General features: G+C 46.5%; 1 protein-coding gene across 1 annotated transcript in view; it reads right to left on the bottom strand.

The window, feature by feature from the left end:
• Positions 1–21815, bottom strand: part of LOC137427329 (uncharacterized) — a 111317-nt gene that overhangs the window by 17795 nt on the left and 71707 nt on the right. The window contains exons 3-5 of the mRNA XM_078778385.1: positions 19692–19802; positions 18714–18887; positions 16819–16929 (exon numbers count right to left, since the gene is read on the bottom strand). Of these exons, the coding sequence (XP_078634511.1) occupies positions 16819–16929; positions 18714–18887; positions 19692–19802 (396 nt within the window). The remainder of the gene's footprint in view (positions 1–16818; positions 16930–18713; positions 18888–19691; positions 19803–21815) is intronic.

The raw sequence follows: 21815 nt of genomic DNA, 5'->3' as shown, positions 1-21815 counted from the left end.
ACCGGGAAATGAAAGAGGTGAAGCAAAAATTAGAGGATGTGGAAGAGGGGGTGAGTGAAATTAAGAAGAGACGGAGGGAAACTAAGAGAGAGATAAAGGAGGAGGTGATGGAATATGTACAAGGTCTGTGTTCAAATCATGATTATGTGCTCACTCACCAAATAAAGAGTTTGCAGGTGGCGGAAGAGGAGCGACGACGAGGTGCCGAGGTGAGTGGCGATATACTCGGAAATGTATATGGTGTGAGGGGAGATTCAGTCGGCTTGGGGGTTGGTGTAGACCCGGGTGTTCGTGAGAGGCCGCTGGTAAGGTGTGCGACAGGTACAGAGTGTGAAGGAGGAGGTGTGCGAGGATGTCCGACTATGGGGTGTGTGAGGAAAAAGTGCGCGCCGAGGAGTGAGTGTGCTGTCGAGAGTGAGTTGGTGTTGGCGCGGGTGTGGGGGGGCACATGGAAGCGCGTAGTGGGGAGTGTTACAGAGGATGTAACGAAAGAGTGCACACCTGTGGTGAGTGTTATGGAGGGCGTAACAGAAGAGTGTGCACAAGAGGATGCATGAGAAAGGTGTGTAACAGAGGGGTGCTTGCTTACAGAGTGCGCTGTCAAGAGTAAGGGTGAATGCGCGACCGAGTGTGGTGGTGAGAGTTGTGAGAGTGATACGGAGCACGAGTTGGTTGTAGTAGGTGAGAGAGGATGCACACCTGGAATGAAAGGATGTACACCTGGAACGAAAGGATGCACACCTGGAATGGTCGAGCACGTGTGGGAATGCATGCTTGAGTTGGTAGTGAAGCACGTGATTGGGTGTGCCGATGAGTGCACACCCGTGGTTGTCACAGAGGGTGTGACCGAGGAGTGGGCACGAGGTGTGTTGATGAGGTGTGCGAACGATGAGTGTGTGCCAAGGTGTGCTGTGGTCGGGTGTGTAACGAAGTCTGTGAGCGGAACAAGAACAAGTGCAATAACGAAGTACGTGGGGTGTACGGGCGGCGTTGGAGCGCCGAGCTCGGTGAGTGTGAAAGGGGTCACGTATGCGTGTGAACCTGCAGGTGAAGCATCGACGTTAACCGGGTTAGCAATTAGACCGACGGTTAGCCGAAGCAAGCCTTCGGTTCGTGCCGGGCTTTGTGTGCAGCGGGAACCAGCGGGGATTGTAACCACGGCGGTTTTGAAAGAACCGCCGTGCGCGAATCGCGCCGGGCCGCGTTCTGAACGGTCGCGTCCATGCTTTCCCGGTTCAAGGAAAGGTAAGAAGGGTCGGGACGGCGACCCCTTTTGGTTGCGGCGTTCCGGCAGGGCGAGATCGGGTCATCAGGCGGGAGACCGAAAGGCTCCGCGCCGAGGTGGACCTTGGGATCTCGGCCTGAGCGAACCCCCATCCCTGCACCGAATGCCGGACGGATCCAACCGTCAGCAACGAACCACTCGCATTCATTGCTCGACTTGGCGAAGCCAGGTTCTGAGCATGTAAAGACGCACCGAGGCTCCAGGTTAAAGGACATTTGGTAGGGATAGGGAATTTGTGATTGGAAAATTTTGATTGGTTGAAATTGGATGAGCCAAATTGATAACAGAAGGTGCCCGATGTGGTGGGATGGCAACTCTGCCATCCCTCACACGGGGCACATGAGCAATAGCTATGGGGTTTATGGCAGTGTAAGCTCGCCGAGGGAGAGTTTGGATAATGTATAGGGACCTAGAGATTGACCATAGGTAACTGAAGATTTAAGTAGCGACATTGGACAGGTAGTGGGGACAGAGAGAGGTTAGAATGGATGATAACAAAGAGGGAGCGCAATAGTTTAAAGAGGCGACGGGGAAGTGCGAGTTTCAGAGGGGAGTAGTCAGATCAGATGATGTCGTGTGTTTGAGGATCGAAAGTGTATTGAGCAGTGTATGAGTGAATAATTGTGATTGTGAGTTGTATTGAGCGTGTAAGTGTATGGAGCAGTGCATGAGGAACGATTGTGGTTGTGCATTGTATTGAGTGATTGAAGGAGCTTTGGAGGAAGGAGGGTGCAGGAAGCACCAGGTATACGAGTGATTGCACAGGTGTGCAAGTGAACAGGTGTATGGAGCAGTGTATGAGTGAGTAATGGTGATTGCGTGCTGTGTTGAGCAAATGGGCCTGGGAGGAAGGAGGGTGCAAGAAGCACTAGGAGTGATGGCACAGGTGTGCAAATACAGGTGTATGGAGCATGGTTGTATGGAATAAATGGTCTGTAATATATGGAGTATGGAATGGATGGTATGGAGTGAGTATGGTGGAAACTGTGGAGTGGAGTGGATGATGCATATGGGGAGAATGGACCCCATCACGAATACCCGGGGAGGGTAGTTTAAGAGTTAGGTAGAGGGAGTAGGTAAATTGTGGTTGGATATTGGCATCTGTGGTGCGTGTGGAAGAATGGTGTTTGGATGGGTGCATTAGTGACGTGGAAATGGCTGGGCGTGTGGCCTGTTAGTGTGTGTAGTTAAATGGGCACTCCACCACTGTGAGGATGTCGGCCAGGTGAGGCCGCAGGTGGGCTCTGGGAGCCGGTAGAGTTGTGGATGGGGCCCAAGGATCCGGAGGACGGACCCGGGTAGTCCAGTGCCAGAGAGGACACCGAGTGGCGAGAGCGCCAGAGGGCCTTCCCCAGTTAGATAGGTTAGGGTAAGGAGCAGGTAAGCTCGGAGGCAACTGCAGTGGTGGAGGTGTGCAGGTGGGTAGACCTGCTGGGAGAGCCACATGACCCGGTCCGGAAATTGTGCAAAGGCACAGGGAGTTGAATCGGGGGAGTGAGACCCCAAATTGATGAAGCACCACAGTTTGGTCAATGGGAATTTGGTTCTTAAAACCGCATAGAGTAAGATTGCCAATGGATTGGCAGGGAAAGACCCCGGGTAGTGTAAAGTCTATTAAAGTCATTTAGAGGATAGTTAGGATTGAAATCTACTTGCACCATCTACATCCACTCACCTGAGGTAACGACGGTGCTCCACACCATGCCATGTTGTTTTTATTACTTTTGTGCAAATGTTTGGATTGTGAGACGCATCATGACGTGGGTGTGACATTGTGTTGTTGTTCCATCTCTCCCTCCTTATGAGGATTGATGATGAATTGGTGATGGCAAATTTTGGATTAGAGGGATTGTGGTGACGAATTTGGTATTAGGGGAAATATGGGGAAGACGAGACAGTAGTGACGAATTGGTAAATGTGTAGATTGTTGTAAATATGGGGTAAGGGCAAGGGTAGAGCAGGTGATGGGTGGGGTGACGTACGATAGGGACGAGCTTTTCTCCGCTCGGTCTCCAGGCGCACCTCACCTTGCATTGCCTTTATTGATGTGTACCCTTGTTACCTTACCACTCGCTAACCTGCCCTCTCTGTCTTCCTTCCCCGACCCATGGATCGTGCTATTGGGCACTGAGGGGAGCGTGCAGGAGTCCGCCATTGTGTGCCAGAACCCCCGCAACCAGCTGTCTGCATCGATGCACCACTTATGGACCACATGTCTGTGGCTGAGCACCACTCATGGCCCCACGGGTTGGGGCATGGCCCCTCTGCTGGAATCGGCCATGATGGCCCGAGATCTTGCTGGCGGACCTCAGTAACGTGGCATACAGGTGAACCACCCCTAGTCGGCCCCTGTGGGCCCTAAATAAAAAAACACAATGGACACGTTCTGTTCTTGTTATTATTATGTCCAAATAGGCCGCCAGCAAGAAGAACATGAAGAAAGACAACATCTGGAAGAACATTGGCCAGCAGAGGGAGCCGAAGAGCAAGACCACCAGCAGGGTTTGTTTATTTTTATTATGAACTGGTGACTGTGCACTGACTGGTGCGTTTATGGTACTGTATGGGCCTTTATGGTGCTCGTTATTGGTGCTGGTGCGTCGATGCAGCGCAGGCTGTCTCCCCCCCCCCCAAAAGGAACAATCGCAGGTCCTGGGTTGCGTTGTGTAAATACAATTAGCGTCAATTGTAAATAATGCTCCCCACCGTTCATGTATAGTTTGAAGACAATTCCGCAATTCGGTTAGCTGTGGGCGTAAATCTGTTAGGCAGGGTGCAATGCAGCAGGGGGACATACTTATTTGTGTTTTAAAACTGTCACACTCAGGGTCAGGTTAAATGTAGAGGGAACTACACCTACGTGTCACACTAAAGTTAAAGTTTTATAGGCCCGAGGACGTGCCGAGAGGATGAGGGTGCAGTGTTGTGGATTTGAGAATTGTTGTAAATATCACACTGTGTAGTGTAATGAATCTTGTTGTAAATATCACCCTCCGTAGTGTTAAGGTCAAAGGTCGTCCTCCTAGTTAATCCATATACATGCACGTAGCAAATCATATATCCTTCTAAATAGTTATTTCTTATTCTATGTAGTTTAAGGCTCTGTTTCCCACTAGTTGACTCTGCATTGCATCGAATCGACATAAGATAGATCCCTCCGACACCCCCATGGCATCTTCGAAGTGCCAGTAACTTTGGGTGGGGTTATTGGCACCACCTTCACCCCAAAACTCCATTACGCACGCGGTCAAGTCGGGGAAGAAAGGCGTGTCTCCGCCCCTCGTCATCAGAAGGTGGAGCCAGCGAGCCCCCACCAGCCAATCAGGGCTGGTGAGATACCATCACAGGCTTGACCACGTGCGTAATGGAGTTTGGGGTGAAGAAAACCGCCCAATGCACTGAGAGGATTGGGGGAGACTTGAAAAGGGATTATATCTTATCTGATTCGGTGCAATGCAGAGTCAATTAATGGGAGACACAGCCTTAAACTAATACACATAATAAGGAAATAACTATTTAGAAGGGTATATGGTGGCCAACGTGCATGTACATGGACTAACTAAGAGGACGACCTTTGACCTTTACACACAAAACGGAGATATTTACAAGGAATCATTACACTACTCAGAGGGTGATATTTACACAAAAAAAAACACAGGATTCTCAAAATCCACAACAATATTATTATTTGTTCATAACCCTTGGTGTGGTTTCATTATTGATTTGATTGATTTCAACCAAGGATAACATATCTTTCTGCCGGGGACCCTCTCGGGGTTCGGAGGTTTACCGAGACCAGGGGATAGGGGAGGACCCCGTAACAGCACCAACAAAGCCCACACGCCCAGCCATTCCACAGACTCATGCACCCATCCAAGCACTTCCGACTACTTCCTGCATCACAGGTGTCAATATCCAATAATTTACCTAAGCCCTCTACCTGACTTTTAAACTACCCACTCCAGGTATCCATGAAGGGGTCCATCTTCCCCCATTCACTCCTTCGCACCATGCATTCCACACCTTCTATCCTGCACCAAGCATTCCGCACCAAATATTCTCGCACACACCAAGCGCTGTTGCACACCTCTTGTGCTCTCATACCTGTTCCCCACTTGCACACCATGCAAGTCAATTCACTTCAACATGCTCCATCTGTCCTCAATACACCACTCATACACCACCTCTGGTTATCCCCGACCAATGCCTCATTTGCTCAAGCTCATCCTCACACACAATTTCATTCAATTCCTCATTTGCTCAAGCTCATCCTCACACACAATTTCTCCACACTACTACACACACACAGCATCATCTAACTAGCAACTTCCCTCTAATACTCGTGCTTCCCCGTCTTCCCTTACACAAAGCACTCCCTCGTCATTAACATCCACCTAATCTAACTACGTCCCCTCTACCTGTACCATGTCCCTACTTAAATCTTGTCATCTATTGTCATCTCTAAAGCCCTAACAATTATCCTAGCCCGCCCTCGGCTAGTTTACACTGCCACCCCATATTCTAATGCTCATGTGCCCCAAAGTTCGTGTGAGGAATGGCGAAACCACCACTCCCCCACGCAGGTTACCATTCGCCAACACTATGGCGAATCGTCCGCTGCACTCGAGCCTCTCCGTGCGGCAATACATTTTCGTCACAGCTCGGCTTCGAAAAGCCGAGCAATGCATGCGGGTGGTTGGTCGCCTGTAGGTTGGGTCCGTCCGGCATTTTCGATTCAGGGGAGGAGGCATGCTTGGGCCATGGCTCCAGGCACCATCTCTGCGCGGAGCCTTTCGGTCCCATGCCCGATGGCCCAGCCGCCCACAGTCGGAGCACCGCGGCCGCCAGGGGGCAAAGCTCCGACCTCCTAGCCCCCCCCCCTTGAACCGTGCCGTTTGCCTCTTTCGCCAAGGCGCGGCACCGACCATACAGGGCGGGGCCTGGCACGAATCGTGCACGCCGCCGCGGCAAAGATCCCCGCCGATCCCCGCTGCACACAAAGAACACCACGCCCCGAGGGCTCGCGTCGGCCATACATCGCCCTAAACGCTCCACCGGTCTGCGTCGATGCTCGAGCCGCGTTCTCAACACACGCGACCCGTTCCACTCTCGCACATCGAGGCGCTCCAGCACCTCCCATACACCCCCTGCATTCTATTACAGCACTCTCCCGTGCATTCTCTTCCCTTACACACTCAGGTGCACACCACTCAGGTGCACTCACGCCATTCGCACACTTCATTATCACACACCCTCGCGCACATCCTGGCGCTCTCATACCACTCGCACATGCCGTTACACACTCGGCCATCGCACACCCTCGCGCACACTCTTTTGTTACACCCTCAGTAACAACCACGGGTGTGCACTCTCCCGGTACACACCCAATCCACGCACACATACCCACGGGTGTGCACTCTCCTGTTGCACACTGAATCACACGCTCTGGTGTGCACTCCCACACACTCTCTTCAACATGCCCTGGTGTGCATCCTCTCTCACTCTCCTCGGCCATTTCACACTCGGTTTCACACTCTCGCTCCGGTGCACACTTTTCTCACACACGCACGCCATTCGCTCGCGTACACCTCGCAAAGGACCTTCCACGAGCGCTGGGGCTCCGTCTCGATCCCAAGCGCACCAAAAATCTTTTCGCGCCAAACACTTTCGCGCCATACACACCCCTACTTACCTTCGGGATTCTTTTCCGCAGCAGCACCTGCAAACCTTCATTTTGGTTCGGAAGCACGACATCACAATGCAAATCCAGACTTTGTGAAAATCCCATTTCTTCCTCCCACGATACATTTCCTAACTGTGCCGTCTCTTCGGCCCCAATTTCAACTATACACATTTCTTTGTCCTCGACGATCTTTGTCCTTTGTCCAGGCGCCAATAAAATTTGCTTTTCCAATTCGGCGGGCATCGGCTCTTTTACACCCCGAGTCGCGATTTCTACACCCTCGGTCAACTTGGCTGCGCTCTGCTCTACCCGGCTCTCCCTGCGTTACCTTGTCGCGTCCCTTTGCGACCTCTTCGCTCAACTTGCGTCATGTCCTTCCCTGCCTCTTCTATTTCCCTCTTAGACGCCACCCTCATTTTTCCCAATTCGTTCTTTTGGGCGTCCAGTTTGTTTTCCAGCCCCGTTAATCCGTCTTTCATTTCTCTCATTTCCCGGGTGGATTTGTCACTTTGGGTGTCCATCTTACCGTTTATTTTACTTATGTCATCATTTAGTCCCTGAATTTCGTCCTTCATTCCCCTTCTTGTTTTGTCCCCTTCCTTTTTTATGGATGCCATGAATTGAGTTAGGAGTAAGTGCAGGTCCGAACCCCCTGGTGCTGCGGGCACGGCCCTCGCCGCCATGTGCGAGGCGCCGCCATTTTCTACCCCTGCTGCCGGCCCTTCATCAATGGCCTCTTCTTCCCCCAATTCTTCCTGTGGGTCCTGGGTTATCAACTCTTCCTCTTCATTTACCCCCACTGGCATTCGACCGTCTTGGCTAGCCATGGCACGAATTTAATTTTTGGATTTTAAAACTAAATTTTTGGTCGCTTGTAATTTGGAGCCAATTCGTCCAAAATTTTTTAGTAGGGTTCCAAATCCCACTCCCCGACACCAATTGTTGTGGATCTGCCGCCGGCCTTCTCCCTTTATCAAGGGGGGATTAATCCCCTTGTCTTTACTGACCTGGCGCGACCCGAGACCTATTACGTCCCTTCCGGACAGCGCGAAATAGGGTTTCGGGACCAAATTCGCTGTTACCTAAGTACAAGCGCTGCCCTGGAAGCGAGGGAATAAGCCTCGCACGAACCACGTGTGATGGTGATACGCCTAGCGGTTTGCGTACACGTGAGCCGCACTATTTATAATTACTAGACCCGATTGGAGCGATCTTATTCGTACCACGCTTAGTCAATGCAGAAATCACAAAGGCGATCGAATTGGAAAGAAAAGGAAGAACGAATTGGTTTAATTATTACGCACGTATTTGCAGCACAGGAGGAAGAGACAAAGAGCAATCCTTATACAGTCTTATACTTAATACCCCAGGACAACGGGCCCGTCTGACACACACACACTCACACGGGGATTGCAGATGGGCAGGATGATGGTCACCAGCGCCGCGGTGGTCGTCCAGGATCGGCCCCGTCTCACTCTCCACGGTCCCCGGCACGTTCCGCGAAGATGGAGGTAGGAGAAGGCAGGACCGCGTATCGTGTCGCTCGAACAAAGTGGGTAATCTCTGGGCGAACGGTAGAGGGCGGACTTTGCGCGGCTGGCGGTTACTCAGCCGCGTTCACTCACTTTGGCCGAACCGCGTGAATTATCAACGCCCTGTCTGCGCCCACGTATTCCACGTAACAAAAGTTCATACAGTGCGAAGGATCCTTTCCAAGCGCGTCTCCTTTGAATCCTCTCATAAACTCCGCACCAGCTCAGCGCACCTCCCTTGATAACTCTCAAGTCCTTTCCTCCGCGCTTATCCTCTGCAAGTCCTCTTTGCCGCACGTCCTCCTCTGCAAGTCCTTCCGAGGGCTTTTCACATCGGGTTATATATGCCACGCCCTTCAAACCCTCTGGAACTCACCAGACGCTCTTCACCATGCCCTCTCATGCCATGCCACTTGAGCTCTGATTGGCTGGTTCATTCTTACTGTCCCCACTGCTGCCGCGCCGAGCTCAACCCTCCTTCACCTTTCGAGGCCCTGCCTCGTGTTAACTTGACTAGTGGACAGCCAAATGGGACGCGGGATGGATTGCGCCCATAGAGGTAGAATGGAGGTGTACGCAAAATGATTGTAGGGCCTATTCTCCTGCCTTTACACAACGCAGGTACTAAGAGGGGAAATGGCCTATTCTTACACATACTAAGACATAACTATACCACAAATGGGCCTATATGTTGCTCGTGTGACTAACTGTGGGGGGCAAACCTTTAACATTTATTGACTTCAATGTGCCAATCTCAAAACCGCAGATATATATATCACACTTAGCCCCTCGCAGGAATTTGATTCCTGTTTATAAAATTGTATTTGAATTAATCTTCAATGCATTTCTACTTATTCACACATACATACGCATGCATATACTTACGCTAACATTCGGGGTCTGCTGAGCAGGCACGTAAGACATCCGCCATGATAAAGCTCGCAGTGTTAAGTGTGGAAAAGTTCTGAGGATATTGCGGCTGGCTCAATAGCGCAGTGGGCTGTTGACGCGTTATCAACGGAGGTCCGTGGTTCGAGCCCCGCATTGAGTCAGAATTTTTTCACACTTAGCCCCAGGAATTTGATTCCTGTTTATAAAATTGTATTTGAATTAATCTTCAATGCATTTCTACTTATTCACACATACATACGCATGTATATACTTATGCTAACATTCGGGGTCTGCCTAGCAGGCACGTAAAACATCGGCCATGATAAAGCTCGCAGTGTTAAGTGTGGAAAAGTTCTGAGGAGATTGCGGCTGGCTCAACAGCGCAGTGGGCTGTTGACGCATTATCAACGGAGGTCCGTGGTTCGAGCCCCGCATTGAGTCAGAATTTCTTGCCACACTTAGCCCCTCCCAGGAATTTGATTCCTGTTTATAAAATTATATATGTGTATATATATGTATATATATATATATATATATATATATATATATATATATATATATATATGTATATATATATACGTATATGAATGAATGAATGATCGTTTTAAGGCCATTTTCCCCGCAAGAGCAGGGGTTAGCCTTGCGGGCCCCATGACAATCATGGTTCCCTGTTTGAGGCAATGTTTTTATGGCCGGATGCCCTTCCTGACGCCAACCCTTAGTCGCCTCTTACGATGCGCAGGGATACGGTGTACCTATTCTAAGCCGGGGTACACACTGGGATCATTCATCCCAGCAAGCTGGTACTCAATTTGCCGACCTCGGAAGGATGACAGGCTGAGTCAACCCCCCTAGTGTTGATTTAGCGATCGACCGGGATTCGAACCCAGGATCCTAGGATCACAAGCCGGCACCCTAACAGCTAGGAGGAAGAAAACAGTACTCAAGACAATAACCACAAGGCCATCCATTCTCAACTGCAGCAGAGGAGATGAAAGGATACCACCGAGCTACATGTAAGATTGTTCATGTAAGAGGAGGTCAGCAAGCCAGTAAATAAGGTGGCCTTGGATACCACAGGTGTAAAACAGTGAGCAAAGCATGGAGCCAGACAGTGGTGAAGGCCAACCATGGGTCTCTTGTTGAAGCCCTTATCTCTTGTGGAAATGCCTCCAGTCAACTGTGATGGTGGATTCCAACAATGCTTACAACTAAGTTCTCTAATGAAGTACCATTTGAATAAATATTTGAAGAAATTAAACCCCAAAAATGAGAAATTATTGGATTTAAATAGCGATAAACCTTTACAGTTAACGGAATATATGAAGTTATGCTCACATCAAGCTCATGCCTAATTTTATTATTTCTATCATCCAAAATTGGCTATTTTTAATCATATCCAAACTAGATCTGGACCTGAACCTGAAACAAAAAAAATCAAATCTGCTTGTTCTTGTCATCTAACCAACCCATCCACCAAATTTTATCAAAACTCGTCCACAACTTTTTGAAATATCATGCTACACATAGTTTTTGGAACCACTTTAAAAAGTAAAAAAAATATATCGTATCCGGATCTTCACCAAAATCTAATCAATTCGTCTGACACACCCAACTTGTCCACCAACTTTCATCCGAAACCTTCCACAATTTTGAGACATCTTGCTCATAGATAAACAGGGTAGAAAACAACCTCCATCCACCATCGGTGGCAGAGGTAAAAACGTCTTTGTAATAATCGACGAACATTAGAAAATGGGCAATCTTAATGCCAAAAAAACCCAAAGGTAGTAAGTAAGGTGCTCATGTTTTGAGTGTCTATTTTTTTGTCGGAGCAAGTTGTAATAATTCTACATAATTTATGATAAACGAGCAGGAGTACCAGACATTGCTGTTGGGGGGGGGGGGGGGCAGGAGAGGGAGGGGTGAGGAAGGGAGTGGGGGAGTGGAAGAGGGAGGTGAGAGGGAGGGGAAAGGTATACTACATATACATCTTTGGAGGGGGGGGGGGGGGCTTCGACAGGCCCCTCCGTTTTGGGGGAGGGGTGGAAGGGTAGGAGGAAAAATTTACCCATGCAAATAGTGCTTTAACCTCAGTGTTGCACAGGTAAAAAAGGAAATTGTAATACCCCCTGCCACCAGCACCAGGTGGCGCTACACGGTACACATTTACATAGAGCATTTACGCCCCTTCCCCGGTCCCCCACGCCCCCGAATGAGGCCACGGCCACATAGCCTATGTTACCCCCCAGACAAAGTTGTATTTGTATCCCGAGTAAAGTATATACGCATTTATATCTGGAGTACCCGGCATTGCTCAAGTGAAAAAGAAACATTAACATATTTGAAATGAGGGCAAATATAATGGAAAAGCAATTACATCCAAATCAGAATCATCACAAATGTCAAATCATCATTTTACCTTTTCTTTGAATATATGCTGCTGAGTGCACCGTTGATCACGTTTCTGAGTTAAGTATGATGATGTTCAGGAAGAAGAAGCCATACCACCAACTTCAACCGCTTCCGGAATTGTTTGACGATTTGTGTCCAAATGTCTGGTAATAATATTGTTTTGTATTTATTTATGTGAATGTGTACTTGTATATAACTGTCATTAATCAAAAATTTCCGGTTCCGGTTCCTCGGGCGAGTGAGGCGTGCTTCGAGCTCTCCACGGCATCGAAGTTTAAGTGTTTTCCCATTCTTGTCTTTGTCAAATTTCCACTGGTTATTTTGCTGTGTACGTGTTATTGTGTGTTTCTGGTTGGTATTGGTTTGTAATTCGTACAAACTTGTGTGTAATTAATCGTTTTCTGGGTCGTACCTCGTGCGCGGCCTGGTAACTTGGGGCTTCCCTCCCCCCGTCGGTGTTTTGTCGGTTTGGGTTATTTCCTTCGCTGTATTGCTTGTTTCTTTTATTTTATTTTCTCCCCCTCACCTCTCCTCCCTAGACAAAGAATTCTATATTGATTATTTCTCTCCTCCCGGACACGTGCTTGTTCGCTCTCCTCCTCGTCTCGGCTTGTGCCCCGCCCCCTGTAGCTCGTTTCTCTTCCGCCTCTGCTCCTTCCTTCTCAAATCCACGTTCTCGCTTGGAGACTTTTCCCAGATTTTTTTCATGGTTTTCATGGTTCTGTTTGGATATTGTTGGAATATGTTTAAACCGCAGCCGTGATGCTGATGCCGCCCCCCCCCCCACCCCCAGAATTTCCATGTTTTAAACGTTTCCCAGTGTGTACCCTGGTCAGAATAGGTACACCGTATCCCTGCGTGTCGTAAGAGACGACCAAGAGGGTTGGCGTCAGGAAGGGCATCCGGCCATAAAAACATTGCCTCAAAAAGAGAATCATGACAATTACAAGTACATATGGGCAGGGTGCAGCCCGAAGTGGAGATCGGTTTCTGAGGTTTGGGACATGGAATGTAGGGACAATGACAGGGAGATCAGGAGAAGTGGTGGAAGTATTGGTCAGAAGAAGAGTGGACATATGTTGTGTGCAAGAGACTAGATGGAAGGGAAGTGGTGTGAGAATGGTGAAGGGTAGGCAGGGACAGAAATACAAGTTTGTGTGGCAAGGGTGCCAGGAGGGCGTGAATGGTGTTGGTGTCCTGTTTTCTGAGGAGTTTGTAGACAGTGTGGTGAGTGTGACTAGAGTGAGTGATAGGTTGATGATGGTGAAAATGATGATTGGAAAGCTCTTGGTGAACGTCATCTCGGGATATGCTCCGCAGGTTGTTCGAAGCAATGAAGAGAAGGACAAGTTCTGGTGTGCGATAGAGAAGCTGATGGAAAACGTGAAAGATGAGGAAGTTGTTGTGGTGGGAGGAGACCTGAATGGACATGTGGGAAGGAGTATGGATGGTTTTGAGGGAGTTCATGAGGGTTACGGATATGGTGTGAGAAATGGAGAAGGTGAAAGGATTTTGGAGTTTGCTGATGGAGCTGATTTGTTGATTTGTAATACTCAGTTCCAGAAAGAGGATAATAAGCTTGTTACATATACGTCAGGTGGGTCGACGACAACCGTTGACTACCTGATGGTGCGTAGGCGAGATAGGGGGCACCTCCGGGACACAAAGGTGATCCCGGGGGAGGAGGCTGTTTCACAGCACCACTTGGTTGTCTGCGACATAAGGGTGAAAGGTGCGAGGAGAGCTCGGCGGGTGAAGTACCAACCAAGAATGAAGGTGTGGAGGTTGAAAGAGGTGACAGTAAGGGAGGCATTAAAAGAGAGGCTGAGTAGGGTAGAGGATGATGTGGTTGAGCTTGAAAGTGGTTGGATGTCAATGAAAGCTGGTCTGTTGGGAGCCGTTGGTGAGGTATGTGGATGGACAAAAGGACCACCGAGGCACTCGGAAACATGGTGGTGGGATGATGAAGTTGGAAAGAGGATTGACGAGAAGAGGAAGAAGTTCAAGGAGTGGCAGAAGGCGAAGGGTACGGGAGCAGAAACAGCAGAGCATGAAAGTTATAAGGCAGCCAGGAAGGCTGCAAAGAAAGAGGTAGCAAAGGCGCAGGAGGCATGTAGGAAAATGTTCGGAGAACGCTTGGATTCGGAAGAGGGTCAGAAAGCAGTATTCAGGATTGCAAAGCAGATAGCGAAAGAGAGGTGTGATGTGATGGGGGTGAGTTGCTTGAAGGATGAAGTGGGACAAATCGTTGTCAACCCAGATGGAATTAAAGGAAGATGGAAAAGATATATGGAAATGCTGTTGAATACAGAGAATGAATGGGATGGCAACATAGAGAGTAACCCAGTTTTAGGACCGGCAGAGAAGATAACTGAGAAGGAAGTTGAGGAAGCGATAAAAGCAATGAAGAGTGGAAAAGCGGGAGGGCCGACGGGAGTTGTGGGAGATATGTTGAAGGCAGCAGGAAGTTGGGGTGTGAAGAGAATGACAGAGATCTGTAATCTGGTGGTGAAAGAAGGCCGCATTCCAGTGGCTTGGGAACTGAGTACCCTCGTCCCTCTATACAAGGGGAAAGGTGACCCTCTGGAGTGGGCTCGTACCGAGCGATAAAGTTATTGGAGCATGGAATGAAGGTATTGGAAAGGGTGTTGGAGAGGAGGATAAGGAAGAAAGTGAAGATCGACGAAATGCAGTTTTGATTTATGCCAGGAAGAGGAACGACAGATGCGCTTTTCATTGTGAGGCAGTTGCAGGAGAAGTACATGGAGAAGAGGAAGTTGTTTTTTGGGTTTGTTGATCTGGAGAAAGCATTCGATAGGGTTCCATGCAAAGTATTGACATGGGCATTGAGGAAGTTAGGAGTGGAGGAATGGTTGATCAGAGTAGTGATGGCAATGTACAAAAGAGCGCGCACAGCTGTAAGGACGAAGGACGGGAACAGTGGTGAGTTTGAGGTGAAGGTGGGAGTGCATCAGGGGTCGGTACTAAGTCCACTACTATTTGTAGCTGTGATGGAGGTGCTGGCTCAGAACGTAAAGGAGGGTTTACCGTGGGAGTTGTTGTGTGCAGATGATCTGGTGTTGATTGCGGAAAGTATGGATGGACTGAAGGAAAAGATGAACAAGTGGAAGGAATGTATGGAGACAAAAGGTCTGAAGGTGAATATCGGAAAAACAAAGGTGATGGCAAGTGGTAAAGCATGTGGTGAGGTGGAAAGAACTGGGAAGTGGCCGTGTGCTGTGTGCAGGAAGGGTGTGGGAGTGAACTCCATTCAATGTACAATGTGTGCTGAGTGGGTTCATCAAAAATGTAGTGGTCTGAGAGGGTCATTTACCAGTGTGGCAGCTACATTCAAATGTGAGGTGTGCACAGAGGGAGCTGCAAATGGAGGAAATGTTGAGTTGGATCTTGGAGACGGCATGAAGCTGGAAGGTGTGAAAACATTTTGCTACCTCGGAGACATGCTGAATGGAGAAGGTGGATCAGACTCGGCAACGGTTGCTCGAGTGAGATGTGCATGGAAGAAGTTTCGGGAACTGAGTGGCGTGCTGATGAGGAGGAGAGTGTCGCTGAAGCTGAAGGGAAAGGTGTATGCTGCATGAGTGAGAAGTGTTATGATTTATGGGAGCGAGACATGGGTAATGAACGTAGAGCAGCAACGAAGGCTGGAAAGGGTGGAAATGCGAATGGTTCGATGGATGTGCGGAGTATCGTTGAGAGAGAGGAAGACAAATGATGAATTGCAAAAGATGATGGGAATATTGCCTGTGATTGATGCTGTGAAGAGGAACAGGCTGAGATGGTTTGGTCATGTGTTGAGGAAGGATGAAAGTGACTGGTTGAGAAGAGTGATGGAAATTGATGTAGAAGGAAGTAGAGGACGGGGAAGACCGAGAAAGACTTGGCTAAAGATGGTGGAAGAAGAAATGCGGGCAAGGGGGTTAACAAGGAGAGATGCAGAAAATAGGGCAAAATGGAGAAGATTGTCATGGGGACCGCAAGGCTAACCCCCGCTCTATCAGGGAAAATGGCCTTAAAATGCATGTTGTAATCAAAAAGGCTTAGGCACGATAGTTTTTTTAATAATCCCCAAAAACTAGCATTTTTTTTCCCCCAAAAATATTTGGTTTTTGGTTTTTTGTTTTGCCTAAAACACTCCCAGGCACTCACTGATGAACCTCTGAAAGTTTGACGAAGATCCACTCAGCCATCTCTTGAGAAAAATGGTGACACACAGACCGACGGCTCTTATATAGTAGATGTGGCCTCAGGCATACGATTGTTATATGTTGAAAAAGTTACCACTTTTCGATTATTCATTGGCTATTCTATGCCGCAAAGGCAGCCTGCTCGCTTTTTGAGAGCTAGCATTGTTTTGTGATATTCTTCAAAATTCAATATTCTCCAAATATATATATATACATTTGCTATATATATAAATATACTCAAATATAGATATAAATGTTTTACTGAGTTCAATGAGTAGGTTTTAGAAAGATTGATGCAGAAAGGAGTTTTTCAAGATAAAGAGTCTTAAGAATATGATACAGCTAGTGCCAGGAAGTTGCAAACCTGTTGGGCATTTTCATTGTACCTGGTAAATCTAATCTCCACTGATAAAATACAAAGCGTTTGCAATGATTGTTTGCCTTTGCCGAAACAAGCTCGGTTTCATTGTAGCTGTCCCAGATGGTAAAATTAATTCAGTAGGTAATATGGAACAAACATTGTTAACTCTGGAGGTTATTTACATCACAATAAGACGCAAGAAACTGTTTCTAAATCACTATCCGAGGGGGATGACGTGTTAAAAATAACACGGCAGTGTTTTAAATAAAAGTAAACAAATATTGCACCCATTATTTCCTTCCACAACGACATATTTCTTGTTTATTTATTTATTTATTTTAAGTGACATAATATTCAAAGTGTTGTTGGTTTCGATATAGATCACAAAGTTCAATTTCAAGTTCACATCGTCCAAAGCAAAATGTGGAAGAATTGATGATAACCTTTCTGGGGATGGCTTTCGTAGAAAGAAGCTTCAGAGTCATTTGCCTCTGGAACATCCAGGTGGACATCAATGTCATGCTCAGCTTTCACTTCCACTTTCACAAATAAATCTGGAAAAATAACTCCTATTAAATGCAGGTCGTCCTTTGTCACATATATATATACAGTAGCTGGTTCGACACTGTTAAAATAAATAAATATTGCACTAAAATCATTGATTTAAGGTCTTTCTTGGAGATGATATAAAACATTTCCCCATGGGAAAAGCATTGTCAAAATATTACAATGTCAAAGCGTTACATTCTGCACAAGCTGCCTCAAGGTTATGAGATGGCTCATACCTGACCACACCTTCAATGGAAATTTATATATATTTTTAAGTCATAGGACCAAATAAAAGCTTTTCACACAGTGTATATTTCTATGGGCATTCTACATCGTGTATTCTCATGTGCCTTTTAAGGTTGCATGACTGATTACAAGATTTTCCACAAATTGAGCATTTGAACGGGCGCTCACCGTTGTGAATTCTCATGTGTATTTTAAGGAGGGATGACCGATTAAAAGATTTTCCACAATTGGTGTATTTGTATGGGTGTTCACCATTGTGACTTGTCATGTGTGTTTTAAGTGAAAGGCCCATTGCCATGATCTTTCCTGGGAAAACCACATTTCAAATCTGGCCTCCAAAGCCAGTCGCCGACTGGGCATCCTCCGTTGTGCGAAGTCCTTCCTTGGCACACCTGAGCTCCTCACCACATACAAGGCTTTCATCCGCAGCTCTATGGAATACTGCTCTCCCCTCTGGTCTGGTGCTCCTGCCTCACACCTAGCCCGTCTTCACGCTGTTGAAACCAAAGCGTTCAGAATCATTGGAATCTCCCGTGATTAAGCTAACGCCAAGGGCCTTTCACTCACTCACCGCAGGCAGGTTGGTGGTCTTTCCGTCTTCTACCGACTCCTCTCTGGCCTTGCCCCCCCAGCCCTCTCTGGGCTCTGTCCCCCAAATATTCCTACAGGTCGCACAAGATCTGCCTGCAACCCTCTTATGGTTAAACTGCCAAAATCAAGACTTTCTGCTCACCTTCACTCCTTCATTCCTCTTTTCTCCCGCCTCTGGAACAAACTCCCTCACTCTCTTCAATCCCACTCCACCCTCCATGTCTTTAAAACAGCTGTTCACCACCATGTCTTATCCTCCCCCATCCAAAACCTTGATCTTTTCTACCCCCGCTAATTTCGGTCCCCTTGTGTTTATACCTCTCCCCCCCCCCCCTCCCCTTCCCACGCCTCCTGCCCCCAAGCCCTCTCCCTCCCATACTTCTCCCTGCTCTCCAATGTTGTGGTTGTGTGCATCCCCTTCTCTCCCCATCTTGTCTTCCGCTCCCTCTTTTTGTATATTTTGTTTGTCTGGTTGATTTGTTTGTGAAATAAATGTTAGCTCTTTCACGAGCCTCGATTCAGTATACAAAAAAAAAAGAAGGAAAAAAAAAAAAGGGTGGATCATCGATGTAAAGATTTCCGACAAATTGAGCATTTGAACGGGCATTCGCCATTGTGAATTCTCATGGGTGTTTTAAGAGTGGATGACCGATTAAAAGCTTTTCCACAATTAGTGCATTTATATGGGTGTTCTCCATTGTGTATTCCCACGTGTTTTTAAGGAGGGCCGGTTGATTAAAAGATTTTCCAGAATTTGTGCATTTGCATGGGCGTTATCCATCGTGTTTTCCCATGTCTTTTAAGGGTGGCTGACTGATTAAAAAATTTCCCGCAACTTGCGCATCTGCACGGGCATTCGCCATTGTGAATTATCATGTGTGTTGTAAGAGTGGATGATACATTGAAATATTTTCCACAATTTGTGCATTTGGATGGACGACTGGACGTCCACCTTTCTTCTCTTTGTGAGCCTTGTGAATAATATTCTCTGCCAACATTTCCTTATGCGGTTTGTCGTGTTTGTAAAAAATTCCATTGTTCGTTCCATCTGGCGAGTCCTGAGGGCGTGTGGCTGCGTTGTTCGTAAAATTAGGTGCAGTCGCCCTTGAAGATTCAGTGGAATCACCTGTAAGTGCAATATCACAGGACCCGTGAAAAAACAAAAATCTGATTCTGTTCAATACTCGCAACATCATTCTGACAAACGCATCCAAGTCTAACATGCACAATGTACATTTGTATTTGTTCCACTGCATAAAAGTAGAAAATAATTATTGATGTCAATATACATAAAAATACTGTTAAAAAGTTGGGGTTTTCCAATGATATTCAAACTTTGGGATAAATCGATTTATTTATCAGCGAGAAGCCATGTGTTTATTTTATTACATTAACATCTTTTATAAATGTGGATTTGCATGTGAAACGCATGATAGGCAGGATCTGCATCCAGACCTAAACCAAAATCAAATCGGCTTGTTCTTGTTACACAACTCGTCCACCAAGTTTCGTTGGAATCCATCAATAACTGTTTGAGATATCGTGCGATTTCTCGTTTTGGCGCAATCTCTCAATGGTAAAGAATCACTTAAAAATGTGAGTGCCTGTCCTTGTCACACACCCAACCTGTCCACCAAGGTTTGTCCGAATTCAACCATAACATTTTGAGATATCTGCAGCCCGACAAACAGATAGACAGACAGGGGTGAAAACATAACATCCATCCTTCGGTGGCGGAGGTAACAAGGAGTATTCAAATCAAATGGTTGATTCAAATCTTTCACCAAACGATGAAGGGTATAATGGATGTTTGAGAAATTCATCCACCATGGAATTTTTTAAAAGTAATTAAATCATAATGGAGGTTTAAAAAAAAAAGAAGTTCATCATCACATTGTCCAAAGCAAAATGTGGAAGCATTGATTATAACCTCTATGTGGATGGTTCTCGAAGAAAGAAGCTTCAAAGTCATTTGGTTCAGGTAGATCCAGGTTGACATCAATGTCATGCTCAGTTTTCACTTCCACTTTCACAAATAAATCTGGAATAAAAAGTAACTTTTATTTAATGCAGGCTTTCAAAAAAAAACAAAAAAAAACAAAAAAAAAACTTTTCTTCAAGGTCTTGTGTCATACATACAGTAGCTGGTTCCACACAATTAAAATAGCGAAAACAATATTGCATTAAAATCATTCATTTGAGGTCTTCCTTGAACAAAGAAAATAAAACATTTTCCCATTGGAATAGCATTTCAAGACATAACGATATCAAAGCATTACGTTCTCTTCAAACTGCCTCAATGTTCCGAGATGTTTCATACCCGACCACAACATCAGTGGGAATTTCACCACCACCCAGGCTGACAGGATGGCCTCAAGGTATGCAGACTTGCCCATAAGCTGTTTAGCCAGGGTTTGAATCCCAAATGAGCTATAAACGATCATGCCGGTGTTTCACAGGCACCGTGATGCATAAAGACGTATGCAATCCATTGGATGGACATAAAGATCCCATGGTGTCCTTCACAAAGAATAGGTCAGCTATCGCCGGTACCATGGCGAAGTTCCAAATTCCTGCACTAATCAGCAGAAGGCATTGCATCAGCGGCACAGCCATGCAGTCAGCGAATGATGCCACTCCATACAAATGAAGCCTTTTCCTGCACACAAATGAGGAAGAAGACCACCACCCAATATCTCAACAACCAAACTAAAGGCAAAGAAAAATGTTTTCTCCCCAACCTACGTTATTTATCAAATTAAATACAATTTAGATCCAACATGTGACAAGTTGTTGTTTTTGTCTCCAATCAACCCTCATGGAAAACTCAGTGACAGAATGTGGCAGGTTAACAGCTTGACAATGATTAGGCCCACAGGTTAACAGAATACCAAAGCCAGATTCCCAACAATGCTGCAAACCAAGAGCCAAGTGTTGCACACGAAATGAAGACTGAAGGACCTGAACACTAACACAAGTGCGAAAAGTGGTTTTTCCACACTAATACAAGTGCAAAAGTGGTTTCCTGCACCAACACAAGTGCGAAAAGTGGTTTTTCAACACTAACACAAGTGCGAAAAGTGGTTTTTCAACACTAACACAAGTGCAAAAAGTGGTTTTTCCACACTAATACAAGTGCAAAAGTGGTTTCCTGCACCAACACAAGTGCGAAAAGTGGTTTTTCAATACTAACACAAGTGCGAAAAGTGGTTTTTCAACACTAACACAAGTGCGAAAAGTGTTTTTTCCACACTAATACAAGTGCAAAAGTGGTTTCCTGCACCAACACAAGTGCGAAAAGTGGTTTTTCAACACTAACACAAGTGCGAAAAGTGGTTTTTCAACACTAACACAAATGCGAAAAGTGGTTTTTCCACACTAATACAAGTGCAAAAGTGGTTTCCTGCACAAACACAAGTGCGAAAAGTGGTTTTTCAACACTAACACAAGTGCGAAAAGTGGTTTTTCAACACTAACACAAGTGCGAAAAGTGGTTTTCCAACACTATCACAAGTGCAAAAAGTGTTTTTTCCACACTAATACAAATGCAAAAGTGGTTTCCTGCACCAGCACAAGTGCGAAAAGTGGTTTTTCAACACTAACACAAGTGCGAAAAGTGGTTTTTCAACACTAACACAAGTGCGAAAAGTGGTTTTTCAACACTAACACAAGTGTGAAAGGTGGTTTTTCAACACTAACACAAGTGCGAAAAGTGGTTTTTCCACACTAATACAAGTGCAAAAGTGGTTTCCTGCACCAACACAAGTGCGAAAAGTGGTTTTTCAACACTAACACAAGTGCGAAAAGTGGTTTTTCAACACTAACACAAGTGCAAAAAGTGTTTTTTCCACACTAATACAAGTGCAAAAGTGGTTTCCTGCACCAACACAAGTGCGAAAAGTGGTTTTTCAACACTATCGCAAGTGCAAAAAGTGTTTTTTCAACACTAATACAAGTGCAAAAGTGGTTTCCTGCACCAACACAAGTGCGAAAAGTGGTTTTTCAACACTAACACAAGTGCGAAAAGTGGTTTTTCAACACTAACACAAGTGCA

Source organism: Myxine glutinosa, chromosome 5, assembly GCF_964187855.1.
Source record: "Myxine glutinosa chromosome 5, kmMyxGlut1.1, whole genome shotgun sequence".
In the NCBI taxonomy this organism is placed as follows: domain Eukaryota; kingdom Metazoa; phylum Chordata; class Myxini; order Myxiniformes; family Myxinidae; genus Myxine; species Myxine glutinosa.
This window is presented reverse-complemented; position numbering and strand designations above follow the sequence as displayed.